The sequence below is a fragment of the Nycticebus coucang genome, chromosome 8 (genome assembly GCF_027406575.1).
Source record: "Nycticebus coucang isolate mNycCou1 chromosome 8, mNycCou1.pri, whole genome shotgun sequence".
NCBI lineage: Eukaryota > Metazoa > Chordata > Mammalia > Primates > Lorisidae > Nycticebus > Nycticebus coucang.
Genome location: NC_069787.1, coordinates 86,667,940 through 86,686,004, shown reverse-complemented (window position 1 = coordinate 86,686,004; position 18,065 = coordinate 86,667,940). Strand labels below are relative to the sequence as shown.

General features: G+C 38.2%; 1 protein-coding gene and 1 non-coding gene across 5 annotated transcripts in view; one reads left to right on the top strand and one right to left on the bottom strand.

The window, feature by feature from the left end:
* Positions 1–18,065, top strand: part of ULK4 (unc-51 like kinase 4) — a 663,197-nt gene that overhangs the window by 374,675 nt on the left and 270,457 nt on the right. For all 4 annotated transcript variants that reach the window (XM_053600787.1, XM_053600785.1, XM_053600786.1 and 1 more), the window contains one exon: positions 8,791–8,896. In XM_053600787.1, coding sequence (XP_053456762.1) covers positions 8,791–8,896 — 106 coding nt within the window. The remainder of the gene's footprint in view (positions 1–8,790; positions 8,897–18,065) is intronic.
* Positions 2,716–2,822, bottom strand: LOC128592844 (U6 spliceosomal RNA). The gene has a single exon (XR_008382056.1). It is a non-coding gene; the product is annotated as a U6 spliceosomal RNA (small nuclear RNA).

The window sequence follows — 18,065 nt, the reverse complement described above, 5'->3', positions numbered from 1 at the left end:
CAGGGTGGTGGGAGGGAGAGCAGAAGACAGAAGCAAGAGAGATCCAGGGACAGTCGGGCCCAGGGTGAGGAAGACAGCAGACAGTCGTGGTCCCAATGGTTCCATGATTTGTAGCTGGGCATGTTGTAGGGCTTTCCATTGAAAAAAAGGAGACAGAAAAGAAGGAAGCATATGGGCAAAGGAGATGAGCTCAGTTTAGATTCCCTTGAGTTTGAGCTGCTTGTGGAAAAGCCTTTTCAAAAATCATCAGTAAAATGGAAAAATGTGCTCTTTCCCTCCACGATTTATTTCACTTGAATGCTCTGAAGCCCCTTTTCTGAGCTTGGGACTCAGAGCTCTGGGAAGCTATTTATTTCACTTGAATGCTCTTTTCTGAGCTTGGGGCTCAGAGCTGGGGGAATCTCAGAGCCAGGTGGAAGGACACGTGCAGAGGAAGGTGAGTGAAGCAGCACTTTGGTACCAGGGACAAGCCGGTGCATAGCAAACGAGCTTCCTTACAGCAACATTGGGACTTTTTTCTGAATTGTAGTCTCAATGTATGTTGACTAAGATGGACCACATGTTTCTAAGAGACTATAGCTGCATTGTGCGCCGCAACACTTGTGTGTGCTTTTGGTTCTCATTTTCTCTGTGGTTTCTCAGCCCTCAGATTAGTTGTAGTCTTTTAATTAGTTGTCTTTTGAATTCTGACCTAAAGGCAAAAGAGAGTAACTGTGGTTCATTGCTACTTTGTTGTTGATGGTATCTTCTATGTTGACTATTCAGATCCCAACCAAACTTTGGAATCTGGACATCTGAAGTCTGTTAGTGTCATTTAATTCTAATGTTGGAATCAAGTATAATGCCATGTCTACAGTGACACCACATTGGAAAGGCTGATCACTTTCTACTTGTGTTTTCTTGCTGTGCCCTTGATATTTCAGAGCTGTCCTCTTTAAGCATTGAAGCAATTAGTTTTGAGAAGGCCTATTCTTCAGGGTCCAGTGCTCTCCTGCCTTTCATTTGCTGAAGCTGTACATTTTAGTGAAGTTGTTTCGTCTATGTTGCCAAACATTAGAATTTTGCTGCTTCAATTCTAATTATCTCTACTGGCAAATGCTGTTTTATTAGCACTCTCAAGTCTCCTGTTTATTAAATGTCCATGCACGATGGTTTAAGCACATAAATTAGATCAGCTGTGCTTATGGGTTATGGATGAAGGTGTTAAATATTCTTCATCATGATCTCTTTTAAAAAATATAAAAAATTTTTATATAAATATAAAAATATATATTTATTAAAATATATATTAATATTTTATATAATGTTATATATCATATAAAATAACATTTTATATAAAATAATATATAATAAATATATTAAAAAATATATATTTCATTGTTGGGGATTCATCGAGGGTATAAGAAACCAGGTTACACTGATTGCATTCGTTAGGCAAAGTTCCTGTTGCCTTCATCACAATCTTACAGTGCAGTGGAATTGCCTTCAATGGAGCACAGTGATACCCTGTCCTGTGAGCTGATTCCTCTCTCACCCATGGCCACTGCAAACACAAGTATCCTGAATACTGTGGCTAGTAATGGTGGCTCTATGTATTTTGTTCTTTTGAGTAATACTCTCTTCCTGTTCTTGCAGTTGCATGATGCCTACATCTTGCTTCTTTGTTTTTTTTTTTTTGTTTGTTTTTTATTTATTTTTTTATTTTTTTTCTTTTTATTTTTTTATTAAACCATAGCTGTGTACATTAGTATGATCATGGGGCACCATACACTTGGTTCATATATCGTTTGACACATTTTCATCACATTAGTTAACATAGCTTTTGTAGCATTTTCTTAGTTATTTTGCTAAGACCTTTAATTCCACATTTACTAGGATTCACATATACCCTTGTAAGATGCACCGCAGGTGTAATCCCATTAGTCCCCCTTCTTCCCCCTCCCTCCCCCTCCCTCCCCTCCCTTTCGCCTTTCTCCCTATTCTTAGGTTATAACTGGGATATAGCTTTCATGTGAAGGTCCTACATTAGTTTCATAATAAGGGTGAGAAAAAAGTACCCAATGTACATCTTGCTTCTTGAGTTGTGCGTCTTACAGCACAGTGATAACATCATAAGTACTTATGAAAGCAGGTGTGGTGGTGGCAACAGCAGGGTACATTGTGGCCTGAAAGGAGGAAGGACAAGCCCCCAAACACTAGAATTTCTTGGGTTTGTCCCACCTCCGACTCTAGACTCCCTTCCATGGTGGAGTTGGTTAACTGGAGTATGCTGACTAGCCTGGGTGACCCAGGCCCCACCCCCTCTCTGTTTGTGGTCATGAGGCAGTGCTGCATGGTGATAAGGGCATGGCCACTGCTGTCCTGTAGACCAGGTCCCAGCTTCACCACCGAAGAGCTTGGCAATTTACGCTTGGCCTCATAAACCTCAGTCTTTATTGATAAGAGGAGAACCGTAGCCCCTTGCATGTTGTGTAAAGATTAGATGAGATAATGTGGGTAAAGGGCTTGGGGTACAGGCCCACAGCACATAGTAAGTTCTTAATAAGTTATTAGAGCAGCCTCGCTCCCTCCAACTCTGGCCTGTGTGGTCTTTGAATCAAACTGTTCCCCTTTCCCTTTCCACCGGTCTTCCAGATCTGTCTAAGAAGAACTCTAGCCTCATATATTTACTCTCACATTTTCTCTTATCTATGCTGACTTTTTTTTTTTTTTTTTTTAAATATGGAACGCTTCACGAATTTGCGTGTCATCTTTGCGCAGGGGCCATGCTAATCTTCTCTGTATTGTTCCAATTTTAGTATATGTGCTGCCGAAGCGAGCACTAACTATGCTGACTTTAAAAAGTATATATGATGTTTTTCAGTGTATAATCTATCCCCTTCAGGCTAATATGGTTATGAACAAGAAGAAAAAGTTGCTAAGAGAAATGAAATAAATTTGATGTAGGTTAATAGAAGTGTGTTTATTTCACATTAATACCTTCTCAACTGCTTTTTGCATTTATTTAACATTTTTTTCTAGGGAAGTTATGATCTAGTCCAGAACAGTAGCTGTGTTAGTTTTCCTAGAGAACCATATCTTCATCTTGAGCAGAAAACATTTCTCTGTTTTGAGGTCTTCCTCCCCAACACCAAAAGGCATACACACCTGTAGGACAGAAGAGCAAGTAAAGATAAATTGATAATACTATTTTTATAAGTTTTTTAAAGCCCCCCTCTTTATACTGAACAAAGTTCACAACCTATAAATAGTTTTAAAAACTATCAAGAAAGAAAATAAAGACAACAGTCTTCTTAATGTCTAGAATAGAAAAGGACCAATTTTCCCCTATCTGGCTATAGGATTATTGGTCTGTTTTTTGTGCTGTTCATCTAATATATTTTTTTCATGAGTACCTAGTCATAATGGTTGTGGGGATGTTTGATAATCAGAGTGTAGCTTAGCTTTACCGTCCTCTGCAATCTCAGAGGCCTTCATTCTGCAGTGACTCGGAGCTCCTGGGGGGGATTCGCATAACCTGGTTGGTTAAGATCTGGTTCCATGTTTTAGTGTCCAGAGGTAACGGAGATTTGGAGAGCTGTCTTTTGTATTAAAGAAAATGCCTGTTATTAACAAGTGATAACCAATGAGCACAGGAAAAGCTAAAGTATTAGCTGTAAAACAAACAAAATAATTGCCAAGGGCATCATAGAAAAAGTGCGTTGAGTCATTAAAATGTGTATCTCAAACAATGAATTTGTCTCCTGTAAGACTGACCTATATTTGGTGACAGACAGGTCTTTGAACAAGGAGCACTATGTGTCATTTTACCAAATGGGACCAAAAATAAAAGATTTATTAGCTTCATTTTTCTTCACAAGCGTTCGTTTTCTGTGTATCGTTAGTTACTTTATCATGAATAACATGTAGTGTCATCTTGGTGCTTATTAATCATCCTTTCCTTCCAACCAACTGTAAGAATAATTATATGAAATTGGTGGCAGACCATTGCTTCCACATTAATCTTCTTAAGCTGGTGTCAGTGAAATATTCAAACTTTAACATTGACCACAAAAGTGCTCTTCAGTGTGTTTCTGAAGTTTGAAATTTTCAGTTAGCAGCATTTGGGAAGCAAACTCTTTGTCTTGGATCAGGCAAAGATATAGACTGTAAAACCCATATGTAATCAAGTGTCTCTCATCAGTGGCGTGTACAGATCTGGCGAGAGAGCAGTTTCAGAGTCAGATGCAGTGCAGGTGTTTTTGTAAGCTTTGGAAACCACCTGTGCAATAAAGAATTCCTGGTTACTCCGCTTCATGTTCTCACTCTGGTACCCAGGCTGTTGTGATGCAGGGGGTGCCTCCATGAAGGGAGGGAACCTTTAGAACTCACCAAGTGGGTTCTTGGCTTCTTGGCTTCTCATGGGAGAGACTCCAAGAGCAAGCCAACTAGGGACAGAAAATTTATGGAGAAAGAAACGGACAGTGGATCTTACTCCACAGACAGAGTAGGTGTCCTTTTCTGAGCAGGAAGAGGTCCCCTTATGGGACACTGGTAACATTTTTAATTATTTAAATACCCCTATGAGGAAATAGCCCTATGTGACCAGGACTGTCTGTGGTCAGGCCATAAAGGTTAATCATAAACTGCTGTCACAGAGAGGCAAGTGCAAACAGTTTGTAGAGCATGTGCTCAGGTGGTGACTTGCTGGAGGTAAAGGTCCAGTATCCATCCAAATGGCTGCACTGTGGCTCTTTCGACCTGTTTTTTTTTTTTTCTTTTTTTTCCGCCTTATCCCTACATTAATTGGAACCTCTGCTGTCTAGAAGGTCACTGGTCATAGAAGCAGAAGTTTGAAAAATAAGAAAATGAAGTCCTACTTGCCTCTTAAGGCTTCTTCCCAAATGAATTTAATTGGCCAAAAGAAGACTCATTTTTCTTTCTAGGTACAAATGGTCAGGGAAATGCCATTGTACTGTATACCTAAGAGAGAAGTCGGAAATGTGTTAGTCATTTATAATCACTAACTCAAAGCAAAAAATGCATTTGATCATTAAATGGAAAATGGTTTCCTTGAAAAGTCCAATAGCATTGACAAAGCTCTGGGAGTCCGATCAACGGGAGGAGCGGACACAGTGTAAAGGGCAATTTAAATTGAGTTCAGAGAAGATTTGTGAAGGTGTAAGAGAATACTATATATGATTTTATTACATTATGTTTGAAAATTTGGACATTGTACATGATTTTCTCAGAAAATGGAAAAAATCAAAATCAGTGTTGTAGATACCTGAGTAGAAGTTTTTATTTTTCTTTTTTAAATTTGAAGTTCTACTGGTATGATAATGTGAAATATGTATTTGGTCTTCACTCCTGTTCCCTGGCATATAACTCCTTAGAAATCCCAAAGTTTTGTCTTCTGTATGCTAATGAGTTGACTGATGGTGATGGGGACTGGTCATCAGAAAGACTGAGGAAGGTTTAGAGGGTTGGGACTTTCAGCGCCAACCTCTGGGGAAGGGATGGGGGTATAGGTTAAGTTGGTCTCATCATGATGCTTCCATAAAAACCCAAAAGGACAGAGTTTGATAGCTTCAGGATTGCAGAATATGTGGAGATTCCTGGAGGGTTGCACACCCGAGTAGGACATGGAAGTCCCCCACCTCTTCCTCCTGACCAAAGAAAAATAGCTCAGAGCAGTCTGAGCTATGTGAAGTATGCAAAATTTAACACACCCATAGAGATAGGAGTTTGGGACTTGAGTCATGGCATGCCCCCTCCAAACACATACGCAAGACACACACACACACACACACACACACACACACACACACACACACACACACACACACACCCACACCCCACCCCGCTAGTCTCAGAGGCAGTTGTTCCTGACTAGCTGCATCAAATGTCTTCATGCTCTTAGGAACTGCCTCTTCCTTTAAACCCCACTTGGAACTGCTGCTAATTAGAGCGTATCTTCAGGGCAACTTGAATCTGTGCTCCTGGGTTGCAGTCTTCAAACTTGACCTGAATAAACTCTGTTTTAATATGTTTGCCTCCCTTTTTCCCCCTTAGCTTGACACCCCATACCTTGCCCTATGCATCTCTTCATCTGTGTTCTTCGTAATGTCCTTCACAATAAACTGATAAACGTGTTTGCCTGAGTTCTTGAGCCACTCTAGCAGATTAATTGACCCCAAAGAGGAGGTCATGGGACCCCCAACTTGAACTTCCAGCGGCCTGGACTTTGCAGCTGGTGTCTGAAGCGGGGTCAAGTCTTTTGGGACTGAGCCCTCACACTACGGGATCTGATGCTGTGTCCAGGTAGATAGTGTCAGAATTGACTTGGTGGACACTCAGCTGGGGTCGGCTGTAGTCGATTGTTTGCTGGGTGTGGGAGGAATCCCTTCCCCCTCCCCATCTCTGCATATGGTCACAATAGTCTTCTGCATTGATTGTCATTGAGTAGGAGAATAGAAAAAGCACTTTGAGTTTATGTGTGAGTTTTTCCATATAACTGGTAAGAGTGTGCCGAGCCTAGTTACTTTTATGAGTAAATTCTACCAAGTCTACCAGAAACAAATAATAGATGCACAATGAGCTGGAGGGCTCGGATTTTGGGATACTAGTCTGCCAAGTCTCCTGGCCAGGGAATAAAGTCACTTCTTAAAAAAATAAAAAATTAATGGAAGAGGCTAGCATGAAATTGATACTAAAATCAGACGAGGATGTCAATCATAGGTGAATTATCATTCATAAACGTAGATGAAAGAATTCTAAATAAACTTAGCTAACAGAATCTAGAAATATATTAGAATGAATACATCTCCCCTCCTTCAAATTTTTGCTCAGATGTTACCTTCTGAAGGAGCTATGCCTTGCTTGCTCTAGTTAACACTACAGCCTTCCCCCACAGCACTCCCAAACCGCCTTGTCCTATTCTATGTTGGCTCCCATAGCATGTATCCCCTTGTAAGGAATCCTGTCATTATTTATTAGATTTATTGTTGACTGCCTCCTTTCCCTCCTAGCAGGTAAACACCATAAGGGCAGATTTTTGTTTTTGTTTTCCTGTTCACTGATATAATCCAAGTACCTAGAATATTTGGCACTTAGTGAGTAATTGTTGCAAAAAATGAATTAGTCCCAAATGTGGCATGGGATCCTGAATTGGATCCTGCAACAGAACAAGACATTAGTGGAAAACTGATGAAATTTAAATTAAATCCGTAACAGTAATACAATACTAACCATTTAGTTTGTTAGTATTGTATTAGTGTTAATTTCCTAGTTTTGATAAGTGTAGCATGATTAGGTAAGATGTTAACATCAAGGAAAGCTGGGTGCAGATATAGGGAAACTCCCTGTACTACCTTTGCAACTCAGCTGTAAAGCTGAAATTATTTCCAAAGAAACATTTATTAAAATGAATTAATCTGAGGTGTAGTAAGAGGCTTTAGCATTTAAAAGTAAAAAAAAACTTCTGTTCAAATGATTCCTTCTCAATCTTATCCCACCCACCCGATTTAAAATCACACATGTGGTTGCTGTCTGCTCAACCACACTTCCCTGCTCTGCTCTTTTCCTTTTTGCCAGAGCACTTGTCACCCAATACATTATACAGTTTACTTATTATGCTGTTGTTTGCTGTCTGTTTCTGTGAGGATATGGAACTTTGTTTTGTTCACCGGTACACCTCAAGTACCTAGAACGGCGTGGCACAAAATAGCCATTCATTAAATTATTTGTTGAATGAATAATAGATATGATATAATTTACATTTAAAAAAACCATTGGTAAACATGTATTTCTCTGGTATGTGTGAAAGGGAGGGAGAGAGAAAAGAAATCTGGATGAAGCCCACTAGTTGGTCTGCTTGTTGCTTTTCAGGATGGGAATAGTTATTAGCAGAGTGGTTAAGAACAGGGTCAGGACTAGAGAGGGGCGAACCAGACTCCTAGAAACACTACTCTCGGTGGGTACTTGCATGGACCCAGGAGTGAGCACCTCTCTACATTTTGTACCCTGTGTGTCTCCCTTGCCTCATCCTACTCCCAAACCTTAAAGAATTCCTGTTTTGTTTTTTTTTTAATTATACAACATCATATTTTCAGTGATAATCTGTTATTTAATTTGTTTTTATTCAGAGAAATTCAAAAGGGAACCAAAGAAAAACAAGTTATTTTTTGAGATACTTCTAAAATTACAAGGAAAATATCTCATTTGTTTTGGCAATGAGAAATTAAGACTGAAGAATTATTTATTTTCTGCATCTTCTTTAGGACCTAAGTTACTTCCTACTCTTTAAGTGTTGAGGAAAGTAAAATCTACTCTTTTATGTCCCCAGTGAAGTTTATTGCACTGAAGCAGTAATACAATTAGATTCAACATAACCATAAATGTTTTAATACCAGGATAATCTTGAAATGGCAAAAACATTTCTTTAAGTAGTGTTCTTCTGTGATCTGAAACTCACTTTCAGCTCTGGCCTTCTGGGTTCCATATACGTCATCTCTGACCATTCCTTTGCTGCCCACTGAAAGCACTCGGGGATGTATGTTGCCCCTCTGCTCACTGACAGGATTGTACGCACAGCACTGCCGTCTGAATGGTTTACTCTTTTTCCCTGTTCACTTACCTAATTGGCAGGGTGTGCCTTGACACAGAAGGATTTGTTTCCGTAAAGTGCAAAAAAACAGTCATTTAACCTCATGAAAAGACTAAAGGGTTGGGGATCATTTGGTCATTTGTCTTTATGACGATATAATTGTACTTCTGTGTAGTTATGATGAAAATTGTTATCTATTGCAGGAACATCAGGAGAGCATTCTGGGTAACACCATGCAAAGTGTGATTGCATTACTTAACAATCTGGTTGCCTGCAAAGATTCGAATATGAAGCTACTTTATGAACAAGGTAAATGCTTCTTAGAATTAAAGTTGAGTTTTGCTTCTGATTCTGTTAAGGTTTGCGTATTTGTAAGTTTGCTCATCTTATGTAACATGGAATCTAAAGGTACTATTTAAAATTGATGAGTCAAACAGATATTTAAAAATCTATAGATAATGATATTATCAGATAAATTGGAGGCAGGGTTACATAAATACAGTTTCCCTCAGTTAGCTTGTTTTCTTTCATGGCACAGTCAGTCAGCACTGCTTAAAAATGATAAACCAAGAAATGGCATAGTGTTTAGGCTGATTGCTACCTGTCTCAGTCCGTTTTATGTTGCTATAACTGAATATTTGAGACTGGATAATTTACGGCAAAAAAGGAATGTATTTCTGATAGCTTTTCCTGTAAGCTAGGAAGTCTAAGGTCAGGGACCCCATCTGGTGAGGGCCTTCTTGCTGTGGGGACTCTGCAGAGTTCTGAGGTAGTGCAGGGGATGACGCAGTGAGGGTCCTCCTCTTATAAAGCCACCAGTACCCCACCCTCATGAACTCTCTAATCCTAATTACCTCTCAATGGTCCCACCTCTCAGATACTGTATAGTTAGATTTCCCACACTCTAAATACATTACCAAACAGATTTATTCTCAGCACGAATTTCAGACTGGACAAACATTCAAACCATAGCATTGTCAGTCAAAATAAAAACACATTTGGCCCAAAGAACCTTGGAACATGAGACTCAGTGGGTTGAAGGTGGCTTGCTTTATGTTGTATGCACATCTGTCCTGTTACAGTTTTTAAAATCTTGAACAGCGATGTGTAATTGTTGTCATTGTGTATACTGACACAAACCTCACTGGGATACTCCTAGACTATATAGTATAGCCTATTTCTACTGAGCTGCAAACCAATGCAGCATGTGGTTTTAGCGAATACTATAGGAAACTGTAACAAGTATTTATGTATCTAAACCTAGAAAACATACAGTAATCATAAGGTATAAAAGATAAAAAAGGGTGCACCTGTATACGGCACTTGCCATGAATGGAGTTTGCAGGGCTGGAAGTTGCTCTGAGCCAGTGAGGGGTGATGAGTGAATGTGAAGGCCTAGGACAGTACTGTACACTAATGTAGACTTTGTAAATACTATACATTTAGGCTACTATATAAAACATTTTTTCTTCAGTAATAAATTAACCTTAGCTAACAGTAATCTTTTCGCTTTATAGCTTTTAATTTTTAAAGAGCTTTTTGACTATTTTGTAATAACACTTAGCTTAAAACACAAACACACTTTATGTCCTTATTCTATGAGTGTTTTTCTTTTTTTTTTTTTTAAATTTTATTTTTTTTAATTATTGTTGGGGATTCATTGAGGGTACAATAAGCCAGGTTACACTGATTGCAGTTGTTAGGCAAAGTCCCTCTTGCAATCATGTCTTGCCCCCATAAAGTGTGACACACACCAAGGCCCCACCCCCCTCCCTCCGTCCCTCTTTCTGCTTTTCCTCCCCCTCCATAACTTTAATTGTCATTAATTGTCCTCATATCAAAATTGAGTACATAGGATTCATGCTTCTCCATTCTTGTGATGCTTTACTAAGAATAATGTCTTCCACTTCCATCCAGGTTAATACGAAGGATGTAAAGTCTCCATTTTTTTTAATGGCTGAATAGTATTCCATGGTATACATATACCACAGCTTGTTAATCCATTCCTGGGTTGGTGGGCATTTAGGCTGTTTCCACATTTTGGCGATTGTAAATTGAGCTGCAATAAACAGTCTAGTACAAGTGTCCTTACGATAAAAGGATTTTTTTCCTTCTGGGTAGATGCGCAGTAATGGGATTGCAGGATCAAATGGGAGGTCTAGCTTGAGTGCTTTGAGGTTTCTCCAAACTTCCTTCCAGAAAGGTTGTACTAGTTTGCAGTCCCACCAGCAGTGTAAAAGTGTTCCCTTCTCTCCACATCCACACCAGCATCTGCAGTTTTGAGATTTTGCGATGTGGGCCATTCTCACTGGGGTTAGATGATATCTCAGGGTTGTTTTGATTTGCATTTCTCTATTATAAAGAGATGATGAACATTTTTTCATGTGTTTGTTAGCCATTCGTCTGTCATCTTTAGAGAAGGTTCTACTCATGTCTCTTGCCCATTGATATACGGGATTGTTGGCTTTTTTCATGTGGATTAATTTGAGTTCTCTATAGATCCTGGTTATCAAGCTTTTGTCTGATTGAAAATATGCAAACATCCTTTTCCATTGTGTAGGTTGTCTCTTTGCTTTGGTTATTGTCTCCTTAGCAGTACAGAAGCTTTATGTAGTCTCAGTTTAATGAAGTCCCATTTGTTTATTTTTTTTGTTGTTGCAATTGCCATGGCAGTCTTCTTCATGAAGTCTTTCCCCAGGCCAATATCTTCCAGTGTTTTTCCTATGCTTTCTTGGAGGGTTTTTATTGTTTCATGCCTTAAGTTTAAGTCCTTTATCCATCTTGAATCAATTTTTGTGAGTGGGGAAAGGTGTGGGTCCAGTTTCAGTCTTTTACATGTAGACATCCAGTTCTCCCAACACCATTTATTGAATAGGGAGTCTTTCCCCCAAGGTATGTTCTTGTTTGGTTTATCGAAGATTAGGTGGTTGTAAGATGTTAGTTTCATTTCTTGGTTTTCAATCTATGAGTGTTTTTCTATTTGAAAAAAATCTTTTTTCACTTTTAAGTCTTTTTATTAAAAACTGAGACACAAACACTTGTATTAGCCTAGGCCTACACAGGATAAGGGTCATCAAGACCGTTGCTAGGTGATAGGGTTATAAAACAGATCTATTATAATCTTAGGTGGTGCCTTATTGACCAAAATTTTTTTATGTAGTACAAATATGTTTTACTTTTATATTAACAATATTATTTATAATAAAACAATGAAAAGCTTTTATTGGAATTGTTGACCAAAATAAGACTTAGACCAAATCTGTCACTGAATAACATTAAGTCACTGTTCTGATTCTCCCATCTCCAAGAATTTAGAGTTCTGATTTTATGTGGTCATTATATTTAAATGTTCGTAATACCTTTTTTGTCCCTTAAGAAACATATACTCTCACTTCCAGTGATAAATATCACCAACAGCGTGCAGCTTTGGTACATAGAGATCCTTATTTTACACAGAAGCAGCCTATTCTGTTTATGGGCATAGCATAATTTATTTAACCAGTGCTCTAATGATGAATATGTACTGTCTCCAATATTTAGCTACTACTGATAGTTCTGCAATGAATATTCTTATACGTACACATTTTTTTCGCACAAGAGTAGAACTATCTGTAGGACATTCCTAGAATTAGAATTGTTAAATCAAAGGCTAGATGTATTTGCAACTTCATAGATATTGACAAGTTGCTGTAAGTGATGTGCCAGTTTATACAACCATTCAGCCATGAGTTTGCTTATCTGTGAATCTAATAGCGTGTTGTATTTCAAGACTTTTTTATGTTCGTCAGAGATGTTTTGTTTTCTCTATATAGACTTTGTGCATTTCTTAAGTTTATTTCTCGCTAGATATTTTATCTTTCTTGGCTTGTTATTAGAAACGAGGACTGTTCTGCCATTATAATTTCTAATTTATCTTTTATATTTAAAAGTTTTTGATTTTTGTTTATTTAATATTGTACCTCTTAATTTTTGATCATTTTCAGTAGTAGTAATTTTTCTAAGAGAATCTAGTGATCCTCTTAGTTTTCCAACTACATAATCACAATAATTGCAAATAATGTTTTTCTTTTTATATATATATATATATATTTGAAATATATCTATATTTTTTTATTAAATCATAAGTGTATACATTGATATGATCATGGGGCATTATACACTCACTTCATAAACCATCTGACACATTTTTATCACAGTGGTTAACATAGCCTTTCCGGTGTTATCTCAGTTACTGTGCCAAAACATTTACATTCTACATTTACCAAGTTTCGCAAATACCCCTGTAAGATGCACCACAGGTGTGATCCCACCGATCCCCCTCCCTCTACCCACCCACCCCCTTTCCCACTTCCCCCTGGGGGAAGTTGTAGCTGGGTTACAGCTTTCATGTGAGAGTCCCAAATTAGTTTCATAGTAGGGCTGTGTACATTGGGTACTTTTTCTTCCATTCTTGGGATACTTTACTAAGAAGAATATGTTCCAGTTCCATCCATGTAAACATGAAAGAGGTAAAGTCTCCATCTTTCTTTAAGGCTGCATAGTATTCCATGGTATACATATACCACAATTTATTAATCCATTCGTGGATCGATGGGCACTTGGGCTTTTTCCATGACTTAGCTATTATGAATTGGGCTGCAATAAACATTCTGGTACAAATATCCTTGTATGTTGTGATTTTTGGTCTTCTGGGTATATGCCCAGCAGAGGGATTACAGGATTGAATGGCAGATCTATTTTTAGATCTCTGAGTGTTCTCCATATATCTTTCCAGAAGGAATGTATTAATTTGCATTCCCACCAGCAGTGCAGAAGTGTTCCCTTTTCTCCGCATCCACGCCAACATCTCTGGTCTTGAGATTTTGTGATATAGGCTAGTCTCATTGGAGTTAGATGATATCTCAAAGTAGTTTTGATTTGCATTTCTCTGATGATTAAAGATGATGAGCATTTTTTCATATGTCTGAAGGCCTTGCGCCTGTCTTCTTCAGAGAAGTTTCTCTTCAAATCCCTTGCCCAGCCTGCGATGGGATCCCTTTTTTCTTGCTGATGCGTTTGAGTTCTCTGTGGATTCTGGATATTAAACCTTTGTCAGAGATATACCCTGCAAATATCTTCTCCCATTCTGAGGGCTGTCTGCTTGCTCTGCTTACTGTGTTCTTAGCTGTGCAGAAGCTTTTTAGTTTGATCAAGTCCCAGTAGTGTATTTTTGAAGCTGCTTCAATTGCCCGGGGGGTTCTCCTCATGAAATACTCACCCAGACCAATTTCTTCAAGGGTTTTCCCTGCATTCTCCTCTAGTATTTTTATAGTTTCATGTTTTAAGTTTAAATCTTTAATCCAATGAGAGTCTATCTTAGTTAATGGTGAAAGGTGTGGGTCCAATTTCAGTCTTCTGCAGGTTGCCAGCCAGTTCAGCCAGCACCATTTGTTAAATAGGGAATCTTTTCCCCACTGAATGTTTTTAATTGGCTTGTCAAAAATCAAATAGCGGTAAGTAGCTGGATTCATCTCTTGGTTCTCTATTCTGTTCCAGATATCTACTTCTCTGTTTTTGTGCCAATACCATGCTGTTTTGATCACTATTGATTTGTAGTAAAGTCTGAGGTCTGGTAGTGTGATTCCTCCTGTTTTGTTTTTATTTCTGAGTAATGTCTTGGCTATTCGAGGTTTTTTCTGATTCCATATAAAACGAAGTAATGTTTTTTCAAGATCTTTAAAATATGACAGTGGAGCTTTAATAGGGAGTGCGTTGAAATTATATATTGCTTTGGATAGTATGGACATTTTGATAATGTTGATTCTTCCCAGCCATGAGCATGGTATGTTTTTCCATTTGTTAACATTTTCAGCTATTTCTTTTCTTAGAGTTTCATAGTTCTCTTTATAGAGATCTTTCACGTCTTTTGTTAGGTAAATCCCCAAATATTTCATCTTCTTTGGCACTACTGTGAATGGGATAGAGTCCTTAACTGCTTTTTCAATTTGACTGTTGTTGGTGTATATAAAGGCTACCGATTTATGAATGTTGATTTTGTAACCTGAGACGCTGCTGTATTCCTTGATCACTTCTAGGAGTTTTGTAGTAGAGTCCCTAGTGTTTTCCAGATACACAATCATATCATCTGCGAAGAGCGAGAGTTTGATCTCTTCTGACCCTATATGGATACCCTTGATCGCCTTTTCTTCCCTAATTGCGGCGGCTAAAACTTCCATTACAATGTTGAAAAGCAATGGAGACAATGGGCAGCCTTGTCTGGTTCCTGATCTGAGTGGAAATGATTCCAATTTAACTCCATTCAATATGATATTGGCTGTGGGTTTGCTGTAGATAGCCTCTATCAGTTTAAGAAAAGTCCCTTCTAGACCAATTTTCTTGAGTGTTCTGATCATGAAGGGATGCTGGATATTATCAAAAGCTTTTTCTGCATCAATTGAGAGAATCATATGGTCTTTGTTTTTTAATTTGTTTATGTGCTGAATTACATTTATAGATTTACGTATATTGAACCAGCCTTGAGACCCTGGGATAAAACCAACTTGGTCATGATGTATAATTTGTTTGATGTGTTGCTGGATTCTGTTTGTTAGGATCTTGTTGAATATTTTTGCATCTATATTCATTAGTGATATTGGTCTATAATTTTCTTTTCTTGTTGGGTCTTTTCCTGGTTTGGGGATCAGGGTGATGTTTGCTTCATAGAACGTGTTGGTAGTCTTCCTTCTTTTTCTACATTTTGGAACAGGTTGAGTAATATAGGTACTAATTCCTCTTTAAAGGTTTGGTAGAATTCTGACGTGAAACCATCTGGTCCCGGGCTTTTCTTTTTAGGGAGGTTTTGTATAATTGATGCTATTTCTGAACTTGATATGGGTCTGTTCAACATTTCCACTTGATTCTGGTTAAGTCTTGGAAGGTGGCGTGCTTCCAAGTATCGGTCTATTTCCTTCAGATTTTCATATTTCTGAGAATAAAGTTTCTTGTAATATTCATTAAGGATTTTTTGGATTTCTGATGAGTCTGTGGTTATTTCGTCTTTGTTGTTTCTGATTGATGATATTAGAGATTTTACTCTTTTTTTCCTGATTAGGTTGGCCAGAGGTTTATCTATTTTATTGACCTTTTCAAAAAACGAGCTTTTTGATTTATTGATCTGTTGTATTATTCTTTTGTTTTCAATTTCATTTAATTCTGCTCTAATTTTGGTTATTTCTTTCCTTCTACTGGGTTTTGGGTTGGAATGTTCTTCCTTTTCCAGTTGCGTGAGATGTCCCATTAAGTTGTTAACTTCCTCTCTTTCCGTTCTCTTGAGGAAGGCTTGCAGTGCTATAAATTTCCCTCTTAGAACTGCCTTTGCAGTGTCCCAGAGGTTCTGATAGTTTGTGTCTTCATTGTCGTTTTGTTCCAAAAAATTGGCGATTTCTTTCTTAATCTCATCTCTGACCCAGCTATCATTCAGCATAAGGTTATTTAACTTCCATGTTTTTGTATGGGTATGCAGATTCCTGTTGTTACTCAATTCAAGTTTTATTCCATGATGATCCGAGAAGATGCATGGAATAATTTCTATTCCTTTAAATTTACTGAGGTTAGACTTGTGACCTAAAATGTGGTCAATTTTGGAGTAAGTTCCGTGGGCTATTAGAAGTATGTGTATTCAGTTTTGTTGGGATGAAATGTTCTGTAGATGTCTGCTAAATCTAAATATTGGATGGTTAGGTTTAAATCTAAGATTTCTTTGCTTAGCTTCTTTCTGGAGGATCGATCCAACACTGCCAAGGGAGTGTTGAAATCTCCGACGATTATGGAGCTGGAGGAAATCAAGTTACTCATGTCTGTTAGAGTTTCTCTTATAAATTGAGGTGCATTCTGGTTGGGTGCATAGATATTAATAATTTATATCTCATCATATTGAGTATTACCCTTAACAAATATGAAGTGACCATTCTTGTCCTTCCTTACTTTTGATGGTTTAAAGCCTACTGTATCTGCAAATAAAATTGCAACACCTGCTTTTTTCTGATTACCATTTGCCTGAAATATGGATGACCGTCCTTTCACCGTGAGTCTGTATTTGTCTTTTAAGTTGAGATGTGACTCTTGTATGCAACAAATATCTGGCTTGAGTTTTTGTAACCAGTCAGCTAACCTATGCCTCTTTAGAGGACAGTTTAAGCCATTCAGATTGATGGAGAGTACTGATAAGTCTGGTGGAATTTTGGGTATCGAGTTTTTCAAAGGTCCAGTGGACATTTTTAATCCTTTTTCCAGTGTGGAAGTTGGAGTTTGATCCGAAGTTTCTGAGTGAGTTTACTTTTGTGGTATAGGATTGGGTTGGTCATTGTGGAGGATAGGTCTGAGAACATCCTGAAGAGCTGGTTTACTTATGGCAAATTTTTTCAACATATGAATGTCATTGAAGTATTTAATTTCTCCATCATAGATGAAACTCAGTTTAGCTGGATACAAGATCCTGGGTTGAAAATTTTTTTGCTTTAGGAGATTAAAAGTTGATGACCAGCCTCTTCTGGCTTGAAAAGTTTCAGCAGAGAGATCTGCAGTTATTCTAATATTCTTACCTTTGTACGTTATAGTTTTCTTTCGCCGGGCTGCTTTGAGAATCTTCTCTTTCATGTTAACTTTAGTGAAGCTAATTATGATATGTCTGGGGGATGACTTATTGGGGTTGAATCGTGCTGGGGTTCTGAAGCTGTCTGCTATCTGAATTTCAGATTCTCTAGGCATGTCTGGAAAATTTTCTTTCATAATTTCATGCAGAAGGGCCTCTGTGCCCTCGGAGGCGACTTCATCGTTCTCAGAAATTCCTATAATCCTTATGTTGCTTTTTTTCGAATTATCTGAGAGTTCTCTGAGTGAGTGATCCATTTTTGCTCTCCATTTCTCTTCCTCTTTGAGAGATTGGGAGCGTTCGAAGACTTTATCTTCAATGTCAGAAATCCTTTCTTCTGCTTGCTCCATTCTGTTACTGAGGGATTCTACTGTATTTTTCATATCTTTGAGGGCTGTAAGTTCTTGCTTCAGTGTGTCTAAGTCTTTGGTGGTTTTGTCTTTAAATTCGTTAAATTCTTGAGACAATTTTTGAATTTCTCCTCGAATTCCTAATTCCATTTTATTAATCTTGTCTGCAATCCAAATTCTGAATTCGATTTCTGACATCTCAGCCAGTTGTTTATGAATGGGATCTTCAATCACATCTGCCGTATCTTTTCTTGGGGGGGTTGATCTATTCTGGTTATTCATGTTACCAGAGCTTTTCCGCTGATTCCGCCCCATGGTTATTTTACTCCCTTTGGTTTTTCCCCTGGGGTTTTATCGAGGGCCCGTACAGTGTTGTGGCCTGAGAAACTGGGGCCCTGTCTGGTGTGGTGGAGCAAAGTGGTTCTGTCTTGTTTTCAGCTGGTTTCTGTTCGATCCTATTGCAACTTCTACTCTGGCCTGAAGTCTCAGCTGTGTGGAA